Genomic DNA, 22,917 nt, shown 5'->3' on the forward strand with positions numbered 1-22,917 from the left:
CCCTCAACAAATCACAACACACTCCAGCTCCACCCATCACTATCGACGGGTGCCCTGTACCTTTCTCTCCTCAAGTCAAAAGCATGACCAGACGCTACAAATTCGCGGGGTTCGCGTGGCAACGGACGCGCCACCATCGCCCGGTGTGTCACTCTGTTTTTGCCACGAAAATTCACCCCAGTGCGTCATGAAATAGGAGGCGCTTCCATTCCGCTCGCCGGCTCCGGTTGTCAGTCAAGTTAACATGACGGACCTTGATCACACAGAGCGAGTTGTTGTGGAAAGCTGACAAACGTCATGAGACGTTCCCAATTTAGGGAGTATCATTATTTGCTGCAGGAGCTGTGTCTGGATGATGGCTCCTTTCAGTGGTCCTTCCACCTCTGTGGGACCCAGTTTGAGGATCTCCTGTCCCGTTCACGCGCGCACATGTAAACAATAAAAAAAAAAAGAAACTCTGCTGCCTGCTGTGGGGCTGCTCCTCGCTCTTCCCCCAAAAAACTCTGTCATAATTGTGTTTAGAAACCAGTCACCATTTGTTTTATTATACATCTGTGTAGGTAATTAATAAAATAATCTCCACAAACGATTCGCTCGCACGCGCACGTAAGAGAAAGAAAAAAAAAAGAAACTCCGCTGCTTGCTGCAGGGCTGCTCCTCGCTCTTCCTCAAAAAATTCTGTCATAATTGTGTTTCGAAACCAGTCACCATTTTTTTTCATTATACATCTGTGTAGTTAATAAGTAAAATAATCTCCATGGATGATTCGCTTGCGCGCGCATGTACAATAAAAATAAAAAGAAACTCTGCTCCCGTTGCTGTGGTGCTGCTGCTCGCTCCAAAATCTCTGTCATAATTGTGAATTAAAGGACAAAAGAGACATAAGTCCTGCTCACAGTCTGCTACCAGATAAAGGACATATTCACATCTTTAGTCAAACTCCAGACATCTCCACGTCACTACATATTCAGTCCCTGATTGGTCATCGCGGCGCGACGAGACGAAAAAGTTCAAATTTTTCAACTTGGGGAGGAGGGCAACGCGACGTGATGCGACGCAATATCGCTCCACAAATGCGCCAATCGCTCAAAATCACTTCACTCACGTCGCTTCATTCGCGTCCATCGCGTTGCGTTGCGTGACTTGGCGCCAAAACGCGTCGTTCCATAGGGATTACATGGTAACCTGTCAGTGCTGTCGTTCCTGTCGTGCCCGGTGTGAACACAGCATAAGTGTCATTTTGGACAGCACCCTCTCATTTGCGCTTCATATTTAAAACATTACCCGGACTGCATTCTTCCACCTCTGCAACATTTCCAGACTCCGCCCATCCCTGTCCTAATCCAGCGCCGAAATCCTGGTTCATTCCTTTGTTACATCTCGGATTGATTACTGCATCTCACATTGATTATTGCAATGCCCTCCTCTCTGGACTCCCCAACAAACTCATTAAAAGACTGCAACTCATCCAGAACTCGGCTGCCCGGATCATCACCTGCTCCAAATCATCTGATCACATCACCCCTGTTCTCATCCAACTTCAATGGCTCCCTGTACAATACCACATTCACTATTAAAACCTTCTCCTCAACTACAAAGCTCTCCACAACCTAGCCCCCACTTACCTCTCTGATCTACTGCATGACTACACTACCTCCCGCACCCTTCGCTCAACCTCTGTTGGTCTGCTTACCATTTTCCACCTCACACCTCAGCACGCAGACTCTGAAACTCCCTCCCCTCACACATAAGACAATCAAACTCCATCACATCATTCAAGTCCCAACTCAAAACCCATCTGTTAAAACTGTCATTTGACCTCTAAATGGAGTCTGTCATTTGATATTATGTTAATGTTTTGTTAGAATAATGTTTGCGATCTTTTATGCTTTTACTTTTTGTAAGGTGACCTTGGGTGACTTGAAAGGCGCCTCCAAATAAAATTTATTATTATTATTATTATTATTATATTATTATTGTTAGCCATCTTTGAACTTGTCCAAGGTCTGTGTCCCAAGAATGTTCCCTGTGAATTTGACGACTCTGGCTGTAATGGGATTGGAGTGCTCACTGCTGAGCAGTGAGCACAGATGGACGGACAGACGCAAAGTCTTCACATTACCAATGGCCATATTTTGGCCTCGGGTAAAAAGAGATGACCAAGCTTTAAGCATTTTTCCTTGGTGGAGGTATGCACATTGTAAGTGCTACATTTTATTTATATTTAGAGCCTAAAATCAGTGTTGATGGGCTGATTCCATCAGTGTGTGTAAATTCTTTCTACACCCAGTAGTTCTCAACTTATTATATGGTGTTGCCTTCCATATAGATTTATTTATTTACCTTCATCAGGAAAATTTCTATACATTAGTAAATGCAGAAGGTAAGTTGCTAGAGCCTGTCATTTACATTTTGAAACAAGAAACCAAGTTTGACAATCATGCTGATGTGCAGAGTAAAAATTAAAGAGATGGAGATAAAAGATTGTGAGAAACAGATTACCACACACTGTGAAATCACAGCACAGCCTGGCTCTCCTGATAAATGGTACCTCACCTCACTCATAGCTTTTGTATGTTGCATCATTGCTCAGAAAACGGCATTCGCTGGAGGAGGCTTCAAATATGTAGATGGTGCATGAGCATTTAAGAGTCAAGGCTATGAAGGAATAAAATGTGTGTGTGTGTGTGTGTGTGTGTGTGTGTGCGCGTGCCTGTATCATGTTTACCTGTGTGTTTGCGTGATCGATTTTGGATTTGTGTGTGGAAGAATCAAAGAGCAGTGAGATCTGTTCTTGTCCCCTCACACACTGACTTTGATATCACTCACCATTAGATGCTGTGAAATCGATGGCCACAGTGAAATTGATCTGTGTCCTAGAACAGAGGAGGAGACATGGAAGCAAATTAATGACAGAAGCCAACAAGAACATACTTTATTAAATTCCAGTTCTCTCATGCCAGATGCCTCCTAAAACAAGAAAACACCACATGCACCTCAAGCTGAAAAGTACTGCCATTCAGTTTTCAAATAAGATTCAAGTTATGACACTTCTTAATTTCTGCAACTTTCACTGAGGAGTTGCAGAAGGTGCTGGCAAGCCTTTGAGACACTGAATGCGGTAACAAGCAATTAGACCAATGGAGCGCTTAAGAGCAAATCATAATCCAATTTTCTCTGCTGATGAAGAGCCCCCTCCCCTCGAAAATTTACGACAATGAGAAGAGGCCTTCAGGGAGCTGATCAACAACCTCTCATTATCTATGAGAGCCACCAGGGAAGGAGGCAAAGCAATGCTAATAAAATTAACAAGTTGCAGATTTACATTAACCTTTCAGGTCGGGGGTGGGGGTGGGGGTGGACTGTGAATCTGCTGCAGCCTGACCTCGGTAACCTCAGTGTTAAATACTTGATTTTATGAATCCATTAAGAACTGTGCATGTCCATATAATCTCCCTTCATCCTTATTGAGTTTGCAAACTTGACATTGTGCGCCAACAAACGAAACGGATCAATCTGATGTCTGCAGCCTTCCATATTTTACTCTCCATGTAAAATTTTCACGTTAAATGTCAATTCCCTGTCACTTTGAGTGTGAATCTTTGAGTTAAAGGTTAAGCCCTCATCACACATAGCAAGAATATGCAGGAGCCATGCCCGACTCAGAAAATAAAATAAAATCCGACGCAGTCGGGAGGAAAAGAGGCATGGTCAGTCAGATTACCTTGTCCACACCTACACGATGGCATCCAAAGTGCATGTAGGCAACAGTTAGATGACAGACTGCTGTCAGACGGCCATAAAAGGCACTGAACACTGCCCGATATCCAAACGTCTGGATGACAAAGACGGGACTGGAGTGGAAGGGAGTGCTGTGTTACTGTGTTACATGTGCGTGCAAATACGCAGCGCGTGTGTGTGTGTGCATGGCGCACATGTGCCCCCGCACACGTGTGGGGCTGAAATCATCACTCAGCTGTGTGTCTGTGTGTGTGTGTATATATGCATAAGACTGCATGAGCCACTAAGTGCGCACACTGTAGTAATTCCCCCTAAACAGGAAATACGTGGTGTTAAGTCAGGCAGATCCATGGTTGTGCGATGGGGTCTCCGGTATCCCCCATTGTGGCCAATCTGTACATGGAGCGAGTGGAGAAGACAGCCTTGACGTCTTTCACGGGCATCTCTCCCAGTCACTGGTTCAGATATGTCGATGACACATGGGTTAAAATCAAGCAACAGGATGTTGAGGACTTTATAGAACACATCAACTCGGTGGATTCCAATATCAAGTTCACACGTGAGGATGCCAGAAACAACCATTTAGCCTTCTTGGACTGTGATGTTACGATTGGAGAGAACAGGCAGCTCCAGACAGGGGTTTACAGAAAACCCACTCACACTGACCAATATCTGCTCTTTGCCTCAAACCACCCCCTTGAACACAAGCTCGGGGTGATCAGGACGCTTCAACACAGAGCCCTACAGATGCCCACAACTGCAGAGGGAAGGGCTAAAGAACAACAACTTGTACGGAAAGCCCTCACAGTATGTGGGTACCCATGATGGTCCCTGGACAAAGTGCAGAAGTCCCAGAAAACAAAGAGACCAGATAGACAGGAGACGGAGACAAGAAGAAGAGGAGTGTCTCTCCCTTATTTAGCAGGAGTAGGGGAAAAACTACAGAGGATCTTCAGACAGCACAAAATCCCAGTTTACCTTAAACCGGTTAACACCTTGAGACAGAAATTAGTTCACCCTAAGGACAGGATCCCTAGTTACAAACAGAGCAATGTAGTGTATTCTATCAGATGTCAGGAAAACTGTAATGAACACTACATAGGTGAGACTAAGCAACCTTTACACAAAAGGCTATATCAGCACCGCAGAGAGGGCGCAAATGGACCTCAGTCTGCAGTTCATCTCCACCTGAAAGACACGAACCACACATTTGAGGACAAGGAAGTTAAAATCTTAGCTAGAGAGAAGAAATGGTTTGAGAGAGGTGTCAAGGAAGCATTCTTTGTGAAACAGTTGAAACCCAGCCTTAACTGGAGAGGGGGTCTGAGACACGCTTTGTCCCCTGTTTACAATGGGGTACTCAGGTCAAAGCAGTTTCAGTCTTTTGTTCATGGTAATGAGTCATCAAGGGAGCCATTAGGAGAGGCTTCCGTCCCATCATTAGGAGGGACAGCTGCCCTGTCATTAGGAGGGTGCTAACTAGAGCACAATACGTGCTAATTAGAGCTATTGTTTAGTCACTAGCCTATAGCAGTCGGCCTCTCGGTAGGAGGGGTCTGGTTAGGTTTAAAAAACTCCAGCTTTTGTTGGCTTCTGTATTTTCTTCTCTACAAGAGTCAAGACAGAAGTCAGACTACCAGAGCAAGACTTTTAGCTGAGGAAGCTTCTGCAATTTGAAGCGAAGCGTCCTCGCGTCAAGCAACCCAGTCCAGTCGAAGATTCAAGCTTCTCTACTATGATAATAATTATGAATTATTATCATGATGAAGCATGTGACATACATTTCAACAGTTCCTTTGCGCTCCTGGAGGGGGGCATTATTATACGTGGCACGTGCAGGTCATACCGCAGGCTTTGCCATGCCAGATCCATCTCGAAGTTCCCTTGTATGCATTCAAATCATTTCAGATCCTGTTTTGCACCCACTGGAATATGTAAATTGTGGTCAGATGGTCCTCAGACTGCACATGGACCACCGTCGGATAGGTGTCCCATCTTGACGGCGCCCGGAAGGTTTTGAACATGTGCATCACACTCGGGGCCACTGGCCGATTTTCACCAACTGTGTGGACTGTCGCAGATGGCTGTCAGAACGTTTTGGAACTGAAACCTGACACTGTACGCCGATTCGTCATTCTGACGCCATTTTTCATGGTTCTGGTTATGTGTGACGAGGGTATCAGTGTTTGAAAAAAGCCCTGACATCTTTCACAGACTCTGGTCATTGAGGTCAACTCTTGTTAAACGAGCCTCTTTGACACTGCAGCTCAAAGTGGTGCTGCTTTCTTCTTTCTTCTTTCTGTTGAAGTTTGACTTCTTTCTTTCCTTCCTTTTGCCTTAATCATAAATCAAAATCACCTCAACATTAAAGTAGCAACAAATTCATTTTTGTAGGAATTTCCTGTCCACTTAAAATTATCACCATAGTGTCTGACGTGGTTTGTAATAGTGAATCATTTTCTGAAGCTTTGTGAAGACTTTCAAAACCCACAATATAGTGGTTCATGTATTATAAATCAATAAATACTTTCTGAAGTAACTTTATTTTGGTGATTTCAGTTTGAAATGGTGACTATTTCATGCATGAAGACATTGTTTAATTTAATGTTTCAAGTGTGTTGAAGCAGTTCTGAAGCAATTGTCATTTGATCTTTTGTTGTATATTGACTGTGCATTGTGTTTTATTTCTTTTGCCATGATGTGTTGTTTCAAGTGCTTAGATAAAATGAAGCAATTTCTGAAGCACTTGTTTAATTTTGTGTGTATTTATAAAACTGTGCACATTTTAGTGGAATTATATAAGTCACTGCTTTGTGCATTTTGAAAAAGTGAAACAGTTGTTTCTTTTAGTGTTTCTGTTGTTTGAAGCAATAATTTTCTAAAGCCGTTTTTAATTGCGTTTACCTTGTACTTATACTGTAAATCATTTTATGCGGTAGTTATTTTATTTTGTGTGTTGGGTGTTTTGAAACAGCTGCTATTTATTGTTAAAGTCTCAAAAAGTTAAATTTCTGCTAAATATTTCAGGGCGTGTTTAGACCCTAATTCCAGCCCTTGGGTATGACATTGCTCATCGGCATGATTAGAGTTGCATATGCTGTAACAATTACTAATGGATGGTATTTTTTTACACTGAAACAGTGACATATTCAGATTAGATTTTCTCCAAATGGACATTTTTGTGGCTTCAGTACTTTTATTCAGTTGTGCCTTCAAAACATAATTCCTGGACCCAGCAATCAGTTTGTGGGCAAATCTCACACAAATCTCAGTGCAGCTATATTTGCAAGAAGAAGAAGAATATAAAGAAGCCACACACCACTGTCTCAGCTTTTTCCACTTTAGAGTTGTCCTTTCTAACCCTCTACTTAATTCAAATTCCAGTGCTGTGAAAGCTAATGATGTTTAAATCATTCAATTAATATGAGGTGTGCTGAAACATCATCTGCACAGACACATCGTATCAATTCTCCTGTTGTCAGCATATTGTGTGCTCCTTTTCCACACTCCTTAAGTGTTTTCAGTCCCAAAGTGACAGACTGGAGAAAAATCAACAGCATAAATTTCATTTTAATTCATTGTGCAATGTTTTGAAATACCTCTGAGTGACATAAATAGTTACTATTTACTTGCTTACTGTAAGTGCTTTGGCAAACAGTACATAAATATTCAAAATTGTATTTAGGCTGAAATTTTTTTTGGGTACAAAAGTGGTAGCCATCACTGTAGCCAAAAACTGTTCATTAGGATTGTAGAAATACTTGAAATATGTCAGGAATTGATTCAAAGAGAGTGACGTAAGCTGTGAAAATACAGTGGAAATTTATTTTAATGAGAAAGTGACAACATATTGAATGTGTTTCTCAAATATACGTAGAGTGGCATGACATCACATGCACAAAGACTAGCTTATTTAGTCCCAGAGGAGCAATCTAGTGAAAAATAAAGCAACACCCTGTATAAATGTTTACAGTATACATGGTATGCACATAAACGTTTTGTGAAATTAATATGAATTTCATCAATCCGAAGTTGTTTTAAAAAAATGATCCACCCACAAATGGGGTGCCATAGCATCACGGGAGGCAAGAGATATGTTTACTATTGTAAGGTGGACAATGGTTATGGGTGAGAAGTAATACATAGTTTGTTTGACAGTTTGGTCCATACTCCATGACAATCAGGCAATTCAACATATTTGGGCATGAAAAGGGTACTGAGATTGATCCAAGGTCATCTGAGGTAAGATCTGATCAGAAGTTCTTGTGCTCAATATTTTTTACAATGAGCAGAGGTAAAAAGTCAGTAGAAAGAGTTCAGCATTTGTGTTTCTTAATGAAACTGTATTATTTCAACGACATTTTGCTGAGTAAAATTTACTCTGTTGGGATAGCATTTGATCCCAGTCTAAATAGAGCAAATTACACTCTATCATAGAGTGAATCAGCTTGACAGTTGTTGCAGACTGAATGGTCCACCCCTAAACATTGATCTGCCCTGCCTCCACTGTGCATGTGTCACGCTGGAGCCCAGCTGCCTGTGTGACACAGAGTCTCTCCACCCAAAGCGATCAAATGGATTAATGGGATTATTAACTCAGATGACAAGGTAAAACCTCTAGAATCATTCTAAAGTCAGTTTTAAGCAGAAACGAGGCTTTAAACGTTGACGCGTTGAAATGTCCGACGTGCTGAAATGTCCGACGTGCAGTAAACGCATCAGCTAACAGCTTGTGCAGCCGTGCCGCTCTGATCGCTTCCTCCATCTGTTATTATGGATTAATGCTGAATTCATGCGGGAAGGATTGTTGTACAAAAGCTTCAGATATCTGTTGCTGAGATAGATAATGACTGGAGTGTAGTTTTAAGCAGAAACGAGGTGGTTATCAGTTAACCATGACCAATGATGTAAGCGCAGAGAAGGCAGGGCTGACGGAGGACTGTTCAGTCTGCAACACCATCTGTTCAATGCAAGTGGTTTTACCACAATAAGAGTTGATTTTACACTGTTTTCAGTTGATTTAGCTCTGTGATAGAGTATAATTCACTCTATTTGGACTGGGATCAAATGCTATCCCAGCAGAGTAAATTTTACTTAGCAAAACATCCTGTGTACTTTTGCTTTGCTTTGCCTTGGAAAAACATCTTCTCAAGCTATCCTAGACCAACAGTTAATGCATGGCTATTTTTAGACGTGACATAAACTTTATGGAATCTTCTTTTAGGGCCCCTTCACACATAACACGATTGAAGCCGACTAGCGCACGAAGGAGGAATTGCATGCCACAGTGAAAAATCTGAGCCACCTCAAACGCCTCGTAGAGCTGTTGCCACAACCATTCGTCCACGTCAGCGGCTGAAAGACAGCGAGCGTCCTGCGAGTGCCCATTCAACCCCTCTCTCAGCAGATGTCGACCAAATTCCAGCTGCCACACACGAACATCCAACACCTCTTGCTGGACACTTAGAAAAGGCGGGGCTATTCGCACTCCTGGCATGGGAGCATGCGACCACATTCGAACTGTCTGTGAAAATTGTCTAAGTGCAACACAAGTGTGTGTTACCAAGCAACACACATGTGTGACTGTGCCAAACTCCCGCCCAACACATGTGACATGTCAGTGTGTCAGCTCCCCCCTCAACACATGTGGCATGCAGGGGGGGCACACTTGCATGACATGCTGCTAATTATGGATAGACAAGATCCCATGGGGACAAGCCAGCCATGTTTGAGCGCACATGGCACAGCAGGGCACCTCTCCGCTGATCACCGGCCAGCCACTCACTGACAGCTGGAAATGACAGCTCAGTGCACACGACGTGTTAAGCCAGAACAAGTATATAAATAAATACTACAATAACTATATACACAATTACATAACAAATAACTAAAATAATAAACAATTAATTAAATAATCACAGAGCAAAGTAAAGGAGAGTGACACTTTGTTCTGTGGGCTAATCGAACAGGTACCATGTTTTGAAGGACATGACCTTACAGCTGTCCACCATGAGGCGCGTGCGTGTGCCTTCTGTCCTCACGTGGAAATACATAAAAACATATTGCCTTTGCAACGGGCTGGAGCAGCTGCCCAACGCGTACATTGGCAAGCTGTGCCAGGTGAAAAGGCCCATTTGATTATGTATACACTCAGCTGGCGATCTGAATGTCATATCACCCACGTTAGCTCTGGTCCACATGACGCTCTGTCTTTCGGCGTGCCACTCATTGGACATGTGGGACCAGAAGATGTGGACATGGTAAGTGCGCACTGCTTCATACATGTCAATTCATGACTGTACATCTATGACCATGGGTCATCTACAGAGAAACAGAAGGATCATACTTGTATTGTCCGCTCAATAAGAGGGATCAAATATTAGAAATTACGGAGGTTTTTTTGTTGTTGTTTGTGTGTCACCCAAAGCAGCAGCGCGATGTGGTGCAACACGTTCCAGGTGCTCACACTGTGTTCGTGCATACGCATGTATGAAACCGTCGCTGCTGTATCGTGCACGCCTGTCCGATCACGTGTTCCTCCCTACAGCAGGTAGTATGTTTCGCAGTTCCCCATTATGTTTTTTGTTCACGGATTTTATTCCGGTTTCTGCTTCTTTCGCCAAGTATTGTGTTATGTGTGAAGGTGCCATTACTGATGCTCTTAACCAGAAAGCAGAGCTCAAATCATCTCTGGGTGGAAGAGCTAAAGTGACCTTTTTGTCTCACTGTACATACTCAATGCAAGATGTCAAATTAACTTATTCATGAGTTTATCAAGACCTGCAATCATGCAAACATAACCTGAAATTTGTAAATACCATAGTGATCAGAAGAGCTGTTAATACTGAATCACAAAAACCAGTTATTATACATTTACATCATGCAAGATCATCAGGAAATTATGGTCTACTCACAAGGCTGTTACAGAACTGGGTTTCTGGCAGTAGTAAAGTTCCTATTTCAGAATTTATTGCAATAAAGGTATAATCTCCATTTACAACCCCAATTCCAATGAAGTTGGGACATTGTGTAAAATGTGAATAAAAACAGAATACAATGATTTGCAAATCCTCTTCAGCCTATATTCAATTAAATACACTACAAAGACAAGATATTTAATGTTCAAACTGATAGACTTTGTTCTTTTTGTGCAAATATTTGCTCATTTTGAAATGGATGCCTGCAACACAACAAAAGACTGGGAAAGTTGATGAATGCTGAAGGAACACCTAATTGGAAACAGGTGAGTATCATGATTGGGTATAAAAGCAGCATCCCCAAAAGGCTCAGCCATTCACAAGCAAAGATGGGGTGAGGATCACCACTTTGTGAACAACTGTGTGAGAAAATAGTCCAACAGTTTAAGAACAATGTTTCTCAACGTTCAGTTGGAAGGAATTTAGGGATTCCATCATTTACAGTCCATAATATAATCAGAAGGTTCAGAGAATCTGGAGAACTTTCTCCACGTAAGAGGCAAGGCCGAAAACCAACACTGAATGCCCGTGACCTTTGATCCCTCAGGCGGCACTGCATTAAAAACCAACATCACTGCGTAAAGGATCTTACCGTGTGGGCTCAGGAACACCTCAGAAAACCATTGTCAGTTAAGACAGTTCATTGCTACATCTACAAGTGCAAGTTAAAACTCTACCATTCATACTTCATACTTTTGCCCACATTTATTTTATATGTATTTGTTAATACCGTTACTGTAGGTTTAACTACGCTATTATACTTTATACACTAATTACTGTTTTTGTTTATCATGTTAGCTTGCTGGGTATGGTTGGCTTATTCACGGCTAATTTAGCTCTTCCACTAGCTTATTTTTGCCATTTACAATTCTATTTTACATGGTGTAGATTTTTAATGATTCAACATTTTGTGTATTCCTCTAAAGACATCAACATATAGTACCTAAGTTCTTAGGTTTCCATTTGATAGCATAATGATTATTCTTTTTATTTTCCTATAGTATGCTAACAGAGTTACTTTTGATAGATACCAGTACACTCACACACTCACAGCTTCTGCTTCTACTGCTTAGCCTACTAACTATATTTGATTTTACTACTAGTCTACATACTAATTACCTATATTACAATTTTCTCCTGTGATGTCTTATCCTTCTTATGTCTTATAATTTATTATATTATATATACTTTTTTCTTGAGCTGCTTGGGGGGGTAGGGAGAGTTCCCATGGGATAAAAAAGCTTTTTAACCTACCATCCCTGGTTCTCAAGACCAGGCACCTAAGTGGCTCTACTCTACTCTTTTCTACTCTCCTATTTTACTCTTCCTTTTTAGATATTTAGATATACCTTTGTATATCTTTGTATACCTTTGCTCTTGCTTGCCTCTACTGGTGGTTGGCTCTCACTGCGGTATTGTATCACTTCCTGTTCCGGAGCACAGCGGTGTTTTGCTGTATCTGTTAGCTGTTTAATCTGCGCAGTTAGATTGATCTAGTTATCTAGATTACGATTTGTTTCCCAGTGTAATCTTTACGTGCCTTAACTAAAGCACTCCTTCTGCTGAATCACCTCTAAATTATTTACACATTATTCACTTTGCGTGTTTTTAGGAATCCGCTAGCTTAGCGTAGCTACTAGCTCTTAGCCAATTTAGCATGGCGGCTTCTCCTGTCTCTCCCGCACTTTTCTGCTCTGGGTGTGAAATGTTTAGTTATTCCTCGGCCTCCTTTAGCAGTAACGGTACTTGTAATAAGTGTAGCTTATTCGTAGCTTTGGAGGCCAGGCTGGGCGAATTGGAGACTCGGCTCCGCACCGTGGAAAATTCTACAGCTAGCCAGGCCCCTGTAGTCGGTGCGGACCAAGGTAGCTTAGCCGCCGTTAGTTACCCCCTGGCAGATCCCGAGCAGCCGGGAAAGCAGGCTGACTGGGTGACTGTGAGGAGGAAGCGTAGCCCTAAACAGAAGCCCCGTGTACACCGCCAACCCGTTCACATCTCTAACCGTTTTTCCCCACTCGACGACACACCCGCCGAGGATCAAACTCTGGTTATTGGCGACTCTGTTTTGAGAAATGTGAAGTTAGCGACACCAGCAACCATAGTCAGTTGTCTTCTGGGGGCCAGAGCAGGCGACATTGAAGGAAATTTGAAACTGCTGGCTAAGGCTAAGCGTAAATTTGGTAAGATTGTAATTCACGTCGGCAGTAATGACACCCGGTTACGCCAATCGGAGGTCACTAAAATTAACATTAAATCGGTGTGTAACTTTGCAAAAACAATGTCGGACTCTGTAGTTTTCTCTGGGCCCCTCCCCAATCAGACCGGGAGTGACATGTTTAACCGCATGTTCTCCTTGAATTGCTGGCTGTCTGAGTGGTGTCCAAAAAATGAGGTGGGCTTCATAGATAATTGGCAAAGCTTCTGGGGAAAACCTGGTCTTGTTAGGAGAGACGGCATCCATCCCACTTTGGATGGAGCAGCTCTCATTTCTAGAAATCTGGCCAATTTTCTTAAATCCTCCAAACCGTGACTATCCAGGGTTGGGACCAGGAAGCAGAGTTGTAGTCTTACACACCTCTCTGCAGCTTCTCTCCCCCTGCCATCCCCTCATTACCCCATCCCCGTAGAGACGGTGCCTGCTCCCAGACTACCAATAACCAGCAAAAATCTATTTAAGCATAAAAATTCAAAAGAAAAAATAATATAGCACCTTCAACTGCACCACAGACTAAAACAGTTAAATGTGGTCTATTAAACATTAGGTCTCTCTCTTCTAAGTCCCTGTTGGTAAATGATATAATAATTGATCAACATATTGATTTATTCTGCCTTACAGAAACCTGGTTACAGCAGGATGAATATGTTAGTTTAAATGAGTCAACACCCCCGAGTCACACTAACTGTCAGAATGCTCGTAGCACGGGCCGGGGCGGAGGATTAGCAGCAATCTTCCATTCCAGCTTATTAATTAATCAAAAACCCAGACAGAGCTTTAATTCATTTGAAAGCTTGACTCTTAGTCTTGTCCATCCAAATTGGAAGTCCCAAAAACCAGTTTTATTTGTTATTATCTATCGTCCACCTGGTCGTTACTGTGAGTTTCTCTGTGAATTTTCAGACCTTTTGTCTGACTTAGTGCTTAGCTCAGATAAGATAATTATAGTGGGCGATTTTAACATCCACACAGATGCTGAGAATGACAGCCTCAACACTGCATTTAATCTATTATTAGACTCTATTGGCTTTGCTCAAAAAGTAAATGAGTCCACCCACCACTTTAATCATATCTTAGATCTTGTTCTGACTTATGGTATGGAAATAGAAGACTTAACAGTATTCCCTGAAAACTCCCTTCTGTCTGATCATTTCTTAATAACATTTACATTTACTCTGATGGACTACCCAGCAGTGGGGAATAAGTTTCATTACACTAGAAGTCTTTCAGAAAGCGCTGTAACTAGGTTTAAGGATATGATTCCTTCTTTATGTTCTCTAATGCCATATACCAACACAGTGCAGAGTAGCTACCTAAACTCTGTAAGTGAGATAGAGTATCTCGTCAATAGTTTTACATCCTCATTGAAGACAACTTTGGATGCTGTAGCTCCTCTGAAAAAGAGAGCTTTAAATCAGAAGTGCCTGACTCCGTGGTATAACTCACAAACTCGTAGCTTAAAGCAGATAACCCATAAGTTGGAGAGGAAATGGCGTCTCACTAATTTAGAAGATCTTCACTTAGTCTGGAAAAAGAGTCTGTTGCTCTATAAAAAAGCCCTCCGTAAAGCTAGGACATCTTTCTACTCATCACTAATTGAAGAAAATAAGAACAACCCCAGGTTTCTTTTCAGCACTGTAGCCAGGCTGACAACGAGTCAGAGCTCTATTGAGCTGAGTATTCCATTAACTTTAACTAGTAATGACTTCATGACTTTCTTTGCTAACAAAATTTTAACTATTAGAGAAAAAATTACTCATAACCATCCCAAAGATGTATCGTTATCTTTGGCTGCTTTCAGTGATGCCGGTATTTGGTTAGACTCTTTCTCTCCGATTGTTCTGTCTGAGTTATTTTCATTAGTTACTTCATCCAAACCATCAACATGTTTATTAGACCCCATTCCTACCAGGCTGCTCAAGGAAGCCCTACCATTATTTAATGCTTCAATCTTAAATATGATCAATCTATCTTTGTTAGTTGGCTATGTACCACAGGCTTTTAAGGTGGCAGTAATTAAACCACTACTTAAAAAGCCATCACTTGACCCAGCTATCTTAGCTAATTATAGGCCAATCTCCAACCTTCCTTTTCTCTCAAAAATTCTTGAAAGGGTAGTTGTAAAACAGCTAACTGATCATCTGCAGAGGAATGGTCTATTTGAAGAGTTTCAGTCAGGTTTTAGAATTCATCATAGTACAGAAACAGCATTAGTGAAGGTTACAAATGATCTTCTTATGGCCTCGGACAGTGGACTCATCTCTGTGCTTGTTCTGTTAGACCTCAGTGCTGCTTTTGATACTGTTGACCATAAAATTTTATTACAGAGATTAGAGCATGCCATAGGTATTAAAGGCACTGCGCTGCGGTGGTTTGAATCATATTTGTCTAATAGATTACAATTTGTTCATGTAAATGGGGAATCTTCTTCACAGACTAAAGTTAATTATGGAGTTCCACAAGGTTCTGTGCTAGGACCAATTTTATTCACTTTATACATGCTTCCCTTAAGCAGTATTATTAGACGGTATTGCTTAAATTTTCATTGTTACGCAGATGATACCCAGCTTTATCTATCCATGAAGCCAGAGGACACACACCAATTAGCTAAACTGCAGGATTGTCTTACAGACATAAAGACATGGATGACCTCTAATTTCCTGCTTTTAAACTCAGATAAAACTGAAGTTATTGTACTTGGCCCCACAAATCTTAGAAACATGGTGTCTAACCAGATCCTTACTCTGGATGGCATTACCCTGAGCTCTAGTAATACTGTGAGAAATCTTGGAGTCATTTTTGATCAGGATATGTCATTCAAAGCGCATATTAAACAAATATGTAGGACTGCTTTTTTGCATTTACGCAATATCTCTAAAATCAGAAAGGTCTTGTCTCAGAGTGATGCTGAAAAACTAATTCATGCATTTATTTCCTCTAGGCTGGACTATTGTAATTCATTATTATCAGGTTGTCCTAAAAGTTCCCTAAAAAGCCTTCAGTTAATTCAAAATGCTGCAGCTAGAGTACTGACGGGGACTAGAAGGAGAGAGCATATCTCACCCATATTGGCCTCTCTTCATTGGCTTCCTGTTAATTCTAGAATAGAATTTAAAATTCTTCTTCTTACTTATAAGGTTTTGAATAATCAGGTCCTATCTTATCTTAGGGACCTCGTAGTACCATATCACCCCAATAGAGCGCTTCGCTCTCAAACTGCAGGCTTACTTGTAGTTCCTAGGGTTTGTAAGAGTAGAATGGGAGGCAGAGCATTCAGCTTTCAGGCTCCTCTCCTGTGGAACCAGCTCCCAATTCAGATCAGGGAGACAGACACCCTCTCTACTTTTAAGATTAGGCTTAAAACTTTCCTTTTTGCTAAAGCTTATAGTTAGGGCTGGATCAGGTGACCCTGAACCATCCCTTAGTTATGCTGCTATAGACGTAGACTGCTGGGGGGTTCCCATGATGCATTGTTTCTTTCTCTTTTTGCTCTGTATGCACCACTCTGCATTTAATCATTAGTGATCGATCTCTGCTCCCCTCCACAGCATGTCTTTTTCCTGGTTCTCTCCCTCAGCCCCAACCAGTCCCAGCAGAAGACTGCCCCTCCCTGAGCCTGGTTCTGCTGGAGGTTTCTTCCTGTTAAAAGGGAGTTTTTCCTTCCCACTGTAGCCAAGTGCTTGCTCACAGGGGGTCGTTTTGACCGTTGGGGTTTTACATAATTATTGTATGGCCTTGCCTTACAATATAAAGCGTCTTGGGGCAACTGTTTGTTGTGATTTGGCGCTATATAAAAAAATTGATTGATTGATTGATTGATTGTATACTGGCATAGTTCCACCTTAGAATTGGAATATAATATATAAGATATACCTTACTGAATTTTCATGCAAAGCGAAAGCCATACATCAACAACATCCAGAAACGCTGCCGCCTTCTCTGGGCCTGAGCTCATTTGAAATGGACAGACACAAAGTGGAAATGTGTGCTGTGGTCTGAGTCCACGTTTCAAATTGTTTTTGGAAATCATGGATGTCGTGTCCTCTGGACAAAAGAGGAAAAAGACCATACAGATTATTACCAGCACAAGGTTCAAAGCCAGCATCTGTGATGGTATGGGGGTGTGTTAGTGCCCATGGCATGGGCAACTTGTTGTTTGTGTGTCACCCCAATGTGATGGCACCATCATTGCTGAAAGGTACATCCAGGTTTTGGAGCAACACATGCTGCCATCCAAGCAACATCTTTTTCAGGGATGTTCCTGCTTATTTCAGCAAGACAACGCCAAGCCACATTCTGCACGTGTTACAACAGTGTGGCGTCATAGTAATCATCATAGAGTGCGGGTACTAGACTGGCCTGCCTGTAGTCCAGACCTGTCGCCCATTGAAAATGTGTGGCGCATTATGAAGCGCAAAATACAACATTGGAGACCCCAGACTGTTGAACAACTGAAGTCGTACATCAAGCAAAAATGGGAAAGAATTTCACCTACAAAGCTTCAACAATTAGTGTCCTCAGTTCCCAAACACTTACTGAGTGTTGTTAGAAGGAAAGGTGATGTAACACAGTGGTTAACATACCACTGTCGCAGATTTTTTAAAACGTGTTGCAGGCATCCATTTTAAAATGAGCAAATATTTGCACAAAAACAATAAAGTTTATCAGTTTGAACATTAAATATCTTGTCTTTCTGGTGTATTCAGTTGAATATAGATTGAAGAGGATTTGCAAATCATTGTATTCTGTTTTTATTTACATTTTACACAACGTCCCAACTTTATTGGAATTGGGGTTGTATATGAAATAAAGAATGTTCTGTGAAAAATAAATCAATGCAAAATTACAAACATATGCTGTTAGAATATAAAAGCAGCTGTTTCAGAATTAGATGTAATTTCAACCATTGAACTGTGATATATGTGGTTGATTTTTACTTGTGTTTGCCTTTTGCTTCCCAGTGGAGACAGCAGAAAGTACAGCACACAAAAAGTCCAGAAGAAAAATACATCTTTTGTTAGCAGAGTATAAATAACATAGAACTTTCTTGTTCTGAACTGGTATGACAGTGTAAACAAATTGTGAATTGAACATAAATTTGGATTCAGCACATTTATTCAGCACACGTGATACCACCTACTGCTATCAGACATGCTGATTTTACTTTTACCTCACAAATATACTGTGACCAGTCTTGCAAGAGCCTCACCCTGATCTTTGAACTTGAGAAGGTGTGAAGAAGATGTGGAAATAACACCGAAACACACTTAATCAATTTACGATGCTAAAATTGAGCCATCAACTAGTTCATAGTATATTAAGACTGATTCAGTGGTCAAAGGTTGATATATTTATCAATGTATCTATTACTTCGAAATATATGTCACACAAACCCCCTTTTATACCCCAAGTATCTACTATACTAACTGTCTACCCCAAGCCAATTTTAGCTCCTTTTTCCTGTTCTTTTTTCCCCTTTTTTGCCCCAGCTTTCATCTATTCTTTGCTGTACAAAGCAGCAGCCCTGTGATGCATCGTTCAGTCAGAACGATGAGGATATTGTGAAGCAAACCTTAATCTGATTGAATTATGGATCAGCTAAATCCAGGAACTGCCACTAAAATGTTTCACACGGTTTAGCTCTGACAGGATCCCCACTGTGAAAGGACAGTGGAGTTCAAAGCACATCTGAAAGACACCTCACTTTAAATGATGTCAACCTCCAGCTTCAAATGCATCACCTCAGGATGAAGTGCTACTTACTGCCAAGACAGCGTGGCATCCACTATTACTGAGGTCACCGAATGCAAACTTTTAAAATCATGCCACCATTGCTGTTTACAAGTTAGGCTCTTGTTGCTTTTTAATAATATTCTTGAGTATTTGAGCAAAAAAGGTGTGATTTTCAATATGCGCGACTTACCCTCCTTTGATATAGTCTAAGAATGTGAACTCTGATTCCACGGAGAATGAGAGCAGCGTCACCTGTAATTAAAGCAAAGGACAGACATGGGATTAAACTCTCATTTGGCTCGTTCTCCTTCTGATGTCTGATTTATTTATGTTACCTGACAGCAAATTGGAAGAGAATATGAGATGCCTTTGTATGCATTACATGCGCATGGTCACGCTTCTGGTTATGTTGTCTGAGAACTGGGCTCTCAGCAGGTCATTAGTGTCACACAAACTGATTTCTGCCATCTTTTATCGTTAAAGTTCTGTCGTCCTTCATTTTGCTGTGGTTAATACGACTTTTCTTGTTTAATCATGCTTCATATAAATGCTTCCAAAACACAAAGTAAAACTATAATTTTTTTTTTTTGGGGGGGGGGGGGGGGGGGGGTGTTGTGTGGGCCGCCAGAAGAGGAGGTACTGCTGGCCCACCACCAGAGGGCGCCCTGCCTGAAGTGCGGGCTTCAGGCACGAGAGGGCGCTGCCGCCATGGACACAGCCGGGGGTGACAGCTGTCGCTCATTACCTCTTGACAGCTGTCACCCATCTACTCAACATCATCTCACTCCATAAAGACCAGACGTCATCTCCACCTCGTTGCCGAGATATCATACTTCATAGGAGGTAATATCCTCAGCCTTTGTGGAAATATTGAGAATCTGTTTATTGTGAGTGTTTGCAGGAGTTCCGGTCCTTTTGTGGAGGCTGTGCAATACGGCACTCTTTTTCCTCTGAGGACGCGCTGCAAGTATTGAGTGAGAGGTGGAGGTGGCATTCCCACCGTTGTTGTTACTGGGTGTACACACACCCACACTTGACTGCCTTTGTTCTTCGCCAGCAGTACCAGATCCGACAGTCGGGGACGGTGATCACCTGGGAATTCGGGACTTGGCAACTCCAGTATTCACCAGGTTCTGGGGCGGCGGAAATCGTGTGGTTCTGGCTCTTCTCAGGACAGACGTCTTCTATCCTCGAGCCTGCCCACACGTCACCTCTGTGTATTGACTGTTATGATATTCTGTGATTGTCTGTATGTTCGTTGTGCACATTAAATTGTTACTTTTTGGCTCATCTATTGACCGTTCATTTGCGCCCCCTGTTGTGGGTCCGTGTCACTACACTTTCCCAACAAGGGGGGGGGGGGGGGTCTTAAGATATGTTTGGAAAATTGATCTTGGCTGTAATGACAAAAATATAAATACATAAAATAAAATATATTTTAATGACACAGAACTGACAGATCCTTAGATTCTTCCAAAAATCCAGAATTTGTATCATAATTAAAGAGGGGATTGTAAAAGATTTCATAGAGGGTAACAATGATTGAACCACTTTGCTGCAAAGTCTAAACTCACTGTTCCAGAGTTGACATATTTCTTTTTCTTCATTTTCTTCTTGGAATTGATCACCTAATAAAAGAAGAAACAAATACACAGTTAAATCTATGTTAGCTCAAAATGTTTTTGAAGCATTTTTGCCCAAAAATTGCTAAGAAATTGTTGCTTCACAGATTGCTCACAGGTATAAACATGTGATGGAGCCTTGTTGAAGATAAGTGAAGTCTTTTTGCTTCAGTACCTGTGGTGTGTGTGTGTGTGTGTGTGTGTGTATACACATGCAATATTAATTCTGTTTGCCTCAGCAAAGTTATGAATATCTGTATCTGTAAACACTGTAGCTGTAATGAACACACATTTCTGTAATTAAAAGTTGTATCTGAATGTATACTACAATATACACAACTGTGATTCCAGTATTTTCCATAATAAAATTCTCTAGCTACCTTTCACTTTGTAAGTGGCACAAAATCAATGAATCGGTGATGAAACATTAGAACAAGGTGTATTTAGTGACTTTATTAGATATTTGTGTCACCCACGAGGGAGCAGCATTGAATAATGCTAACATGGTCTTTAACTGTGCCAGTTTCTCTTTTGCGCCAAAAAGCAGCCATCTTTTTCTTGGAGGATTTGATTTTGCGCTACTGTAGCTGCCACTAGTACTAAATTTTTATGTGATTAAAAAAATGTTATATCACAATATAAATAGGTGGGTTTTCGTTACAGATTAAAGGAGTAGTGAGATGGGGCTGGTGTTCTTGGCAAGCTGTCCACTTTACATTTCCCCATTATTATTTTTTTTTCAGTGTGCTTTTGTTTTGGTTGGCAATGTCATTCACCTCCTGATTTATAATGTCAAGCATGATTTCTCCACAGACATCTGCTAATTGGTGCTGAATCTGCAGAAATGAGCAGGAGACTCTTTTTCATCAGGTATGCTGCTGTGGTAGTGGGGGAAGGGAGAGGGAACGAGCGACAGTCTGAGGACCTACGTAGAGTGAAGAATATAGACTGGTTTTGGTAATCCAGCTTGAGCTGGTTAGGTTTTATTCTGAATGTAAATGTCGTAAACTGCAGATTGTTTTGAGCAACCAAAACACATCTGGCTAATTGGCTAATCTGGAAACTGGATGTCCCATTCTCCTGCCACATCCTCAGTGTTATCCATTTGGATCCCATTTCATTCCCCAGCTAAAAGAAAAGTCTGGTGGATTTAAATATGTAAATTGGTTGCACATGATCGGAATCTGTCCAGATAACATACTTTTGTTATGTTTCAGATGGTATATAATTACAATCAACAGTATTGTAGATCTGCACCAAATTCTGCTCAGTTGGAAACATCTAGAGCACCTCTCAAGGGAAGCATCCAGGATGCATGCATTGGTAGCCAGGGTCTGGGAGATATTTTTAAAACGATGACAGAAGTATCTTGTAGTATAGCTATATATGAAGAGAAAGAACTCCACTTAGGCACCAAGATTAAAAAAGAAGGTCACCAGAACACAACGAGGTAATTGGACCTTAATATTCACCGTGAAACCCTGTGAAGATTTACTGGGCTAACAAATGAACCATCAAGGAACAAAAGTGCCCACTTAGAAACCCTAGCTTGTGAACTGGCTGCCATTCAGTGTGAAGGCACTCTTTCGTAGTGATTCCACAAGGTAAGGTTATCACTATCCATATCCTGTGTTTTTTTTTTTTTAATCATGAAGCATTGGAGTGATTTGAGTGTCTCATTCCATCAAATAACCTAAATGAACAGGTACATCCAGCATGTTAAGACACTGGTACCACCCTCAATTAATGTCTTCACAGTGGAATGCTAATCCCACACTCTACTCCACAGGGAGATTTTCGCTGAGTTGAAAAGATAAGATAAACTTTATTGATCTCACAGCTGGGAAAATCACTTTTTGCAGCAACAAGAGTCATACAGTAGTAAAGAAAAAAATAAAGTACTGATGTGGTCAGTGGTCAGCAGGTGGTTGTGGTGCTAAAAACGTTTTGAGGTATTATATAGTCTGACTGCAGTTGGAATAAATGACCTGTGGAGGTGTTCTGTTTTGCACAGAGGGTGCAGTAGTGAAGGAGCTGAAGGAGCTACGTAAGGCCCACAGTCTCATGTAGGGGTGAGACCACGGTAACTTTAATGTTCTGAATATCCCAATTGCAGGATGGGAGGTTTAAACACAAAAGGAGAGTATTGTATAGTTTTCTTGTGCTGAGAAGCAAGCTGAATCAATAGAAGAGATAACCAAATCGAATGTGAATAAACGAGATCCTCAACTCAGCCACTCATCTACATTTGGAGGGAAAAAAGTGACACGCTGTCAATCACTTGCTCACACAAACATAGGGCAGAAACTCATCTACAACACACCACATCACTACAGTTCCCAGACACTCTGTGCCTTTTTGCCCCCTAATATATAAGTACAATATTATTAAACTGGTAAGGCAGTACATGTTTGGTATGCTTTATTATTATGTCTTTGAATGTATAAAGATATATTAGCCTATTAATCTGAGATTTTTATCTGTTTGTATTGCTTTTTAATTTGATTTTTAACAGGTTTTTTATGCATTGTTGTATTGCAGTTTTATTTTGGGGAGTTATCTTGTTTAGCGCTTTGATTTATGGAAGTGCTATATAAATAAAATTATTCTTATTGTTAAAAACACATAA

The 22,917-nt window shown here is 41.2% G+C and overlaps 1 protein-coding gene across 2 annotated transcripts in view; it reads right to left on the bottom strand.

Annotated features, from left to right (window-relative positions):
- Positions 1-22,917, bottom strand: part of cpne5b (copine Vb) — a 573,316-nt gene that overhangs the window by 67,777 nt on the left and 482,622 nt on the right. For both annotated transcript variants that reach the window (XM_034166971.1, XM_034166972.1), the window contains 3 exons: positions 20,241-20,294; positions 18,857-18,918; positions 2,830-2,876 (listed from right to left, as the gene is read on the bottom strand). In XM_034166971.1, coding sequence (XP_034022862.1) covers positions 2,830-2,876; positions 18,857-18,918; positions 20,241-20,294 — 163 coding nt within the window. The remainder of the gene's footprint in view (positions 1-2,829; positions 2,877-18,856; positions 18,919-20,240; positions 20,295-22,917) is intronic.

Source organism: Thalassophryne amazonica, chromosome 3, assembly GCF_902500255.1.
Source record: "Thalassophryne amazonica chromosome 3, fThaAma1.1, whole genome shotgun sequence".
NCBI classification, from domain to species: Eukaryota; Metazoa; Chordata; class Actinopteri; order Batrachoidiformes; family Batrachoididae; genus Thalassophryne; species Thalassophryne amazonica.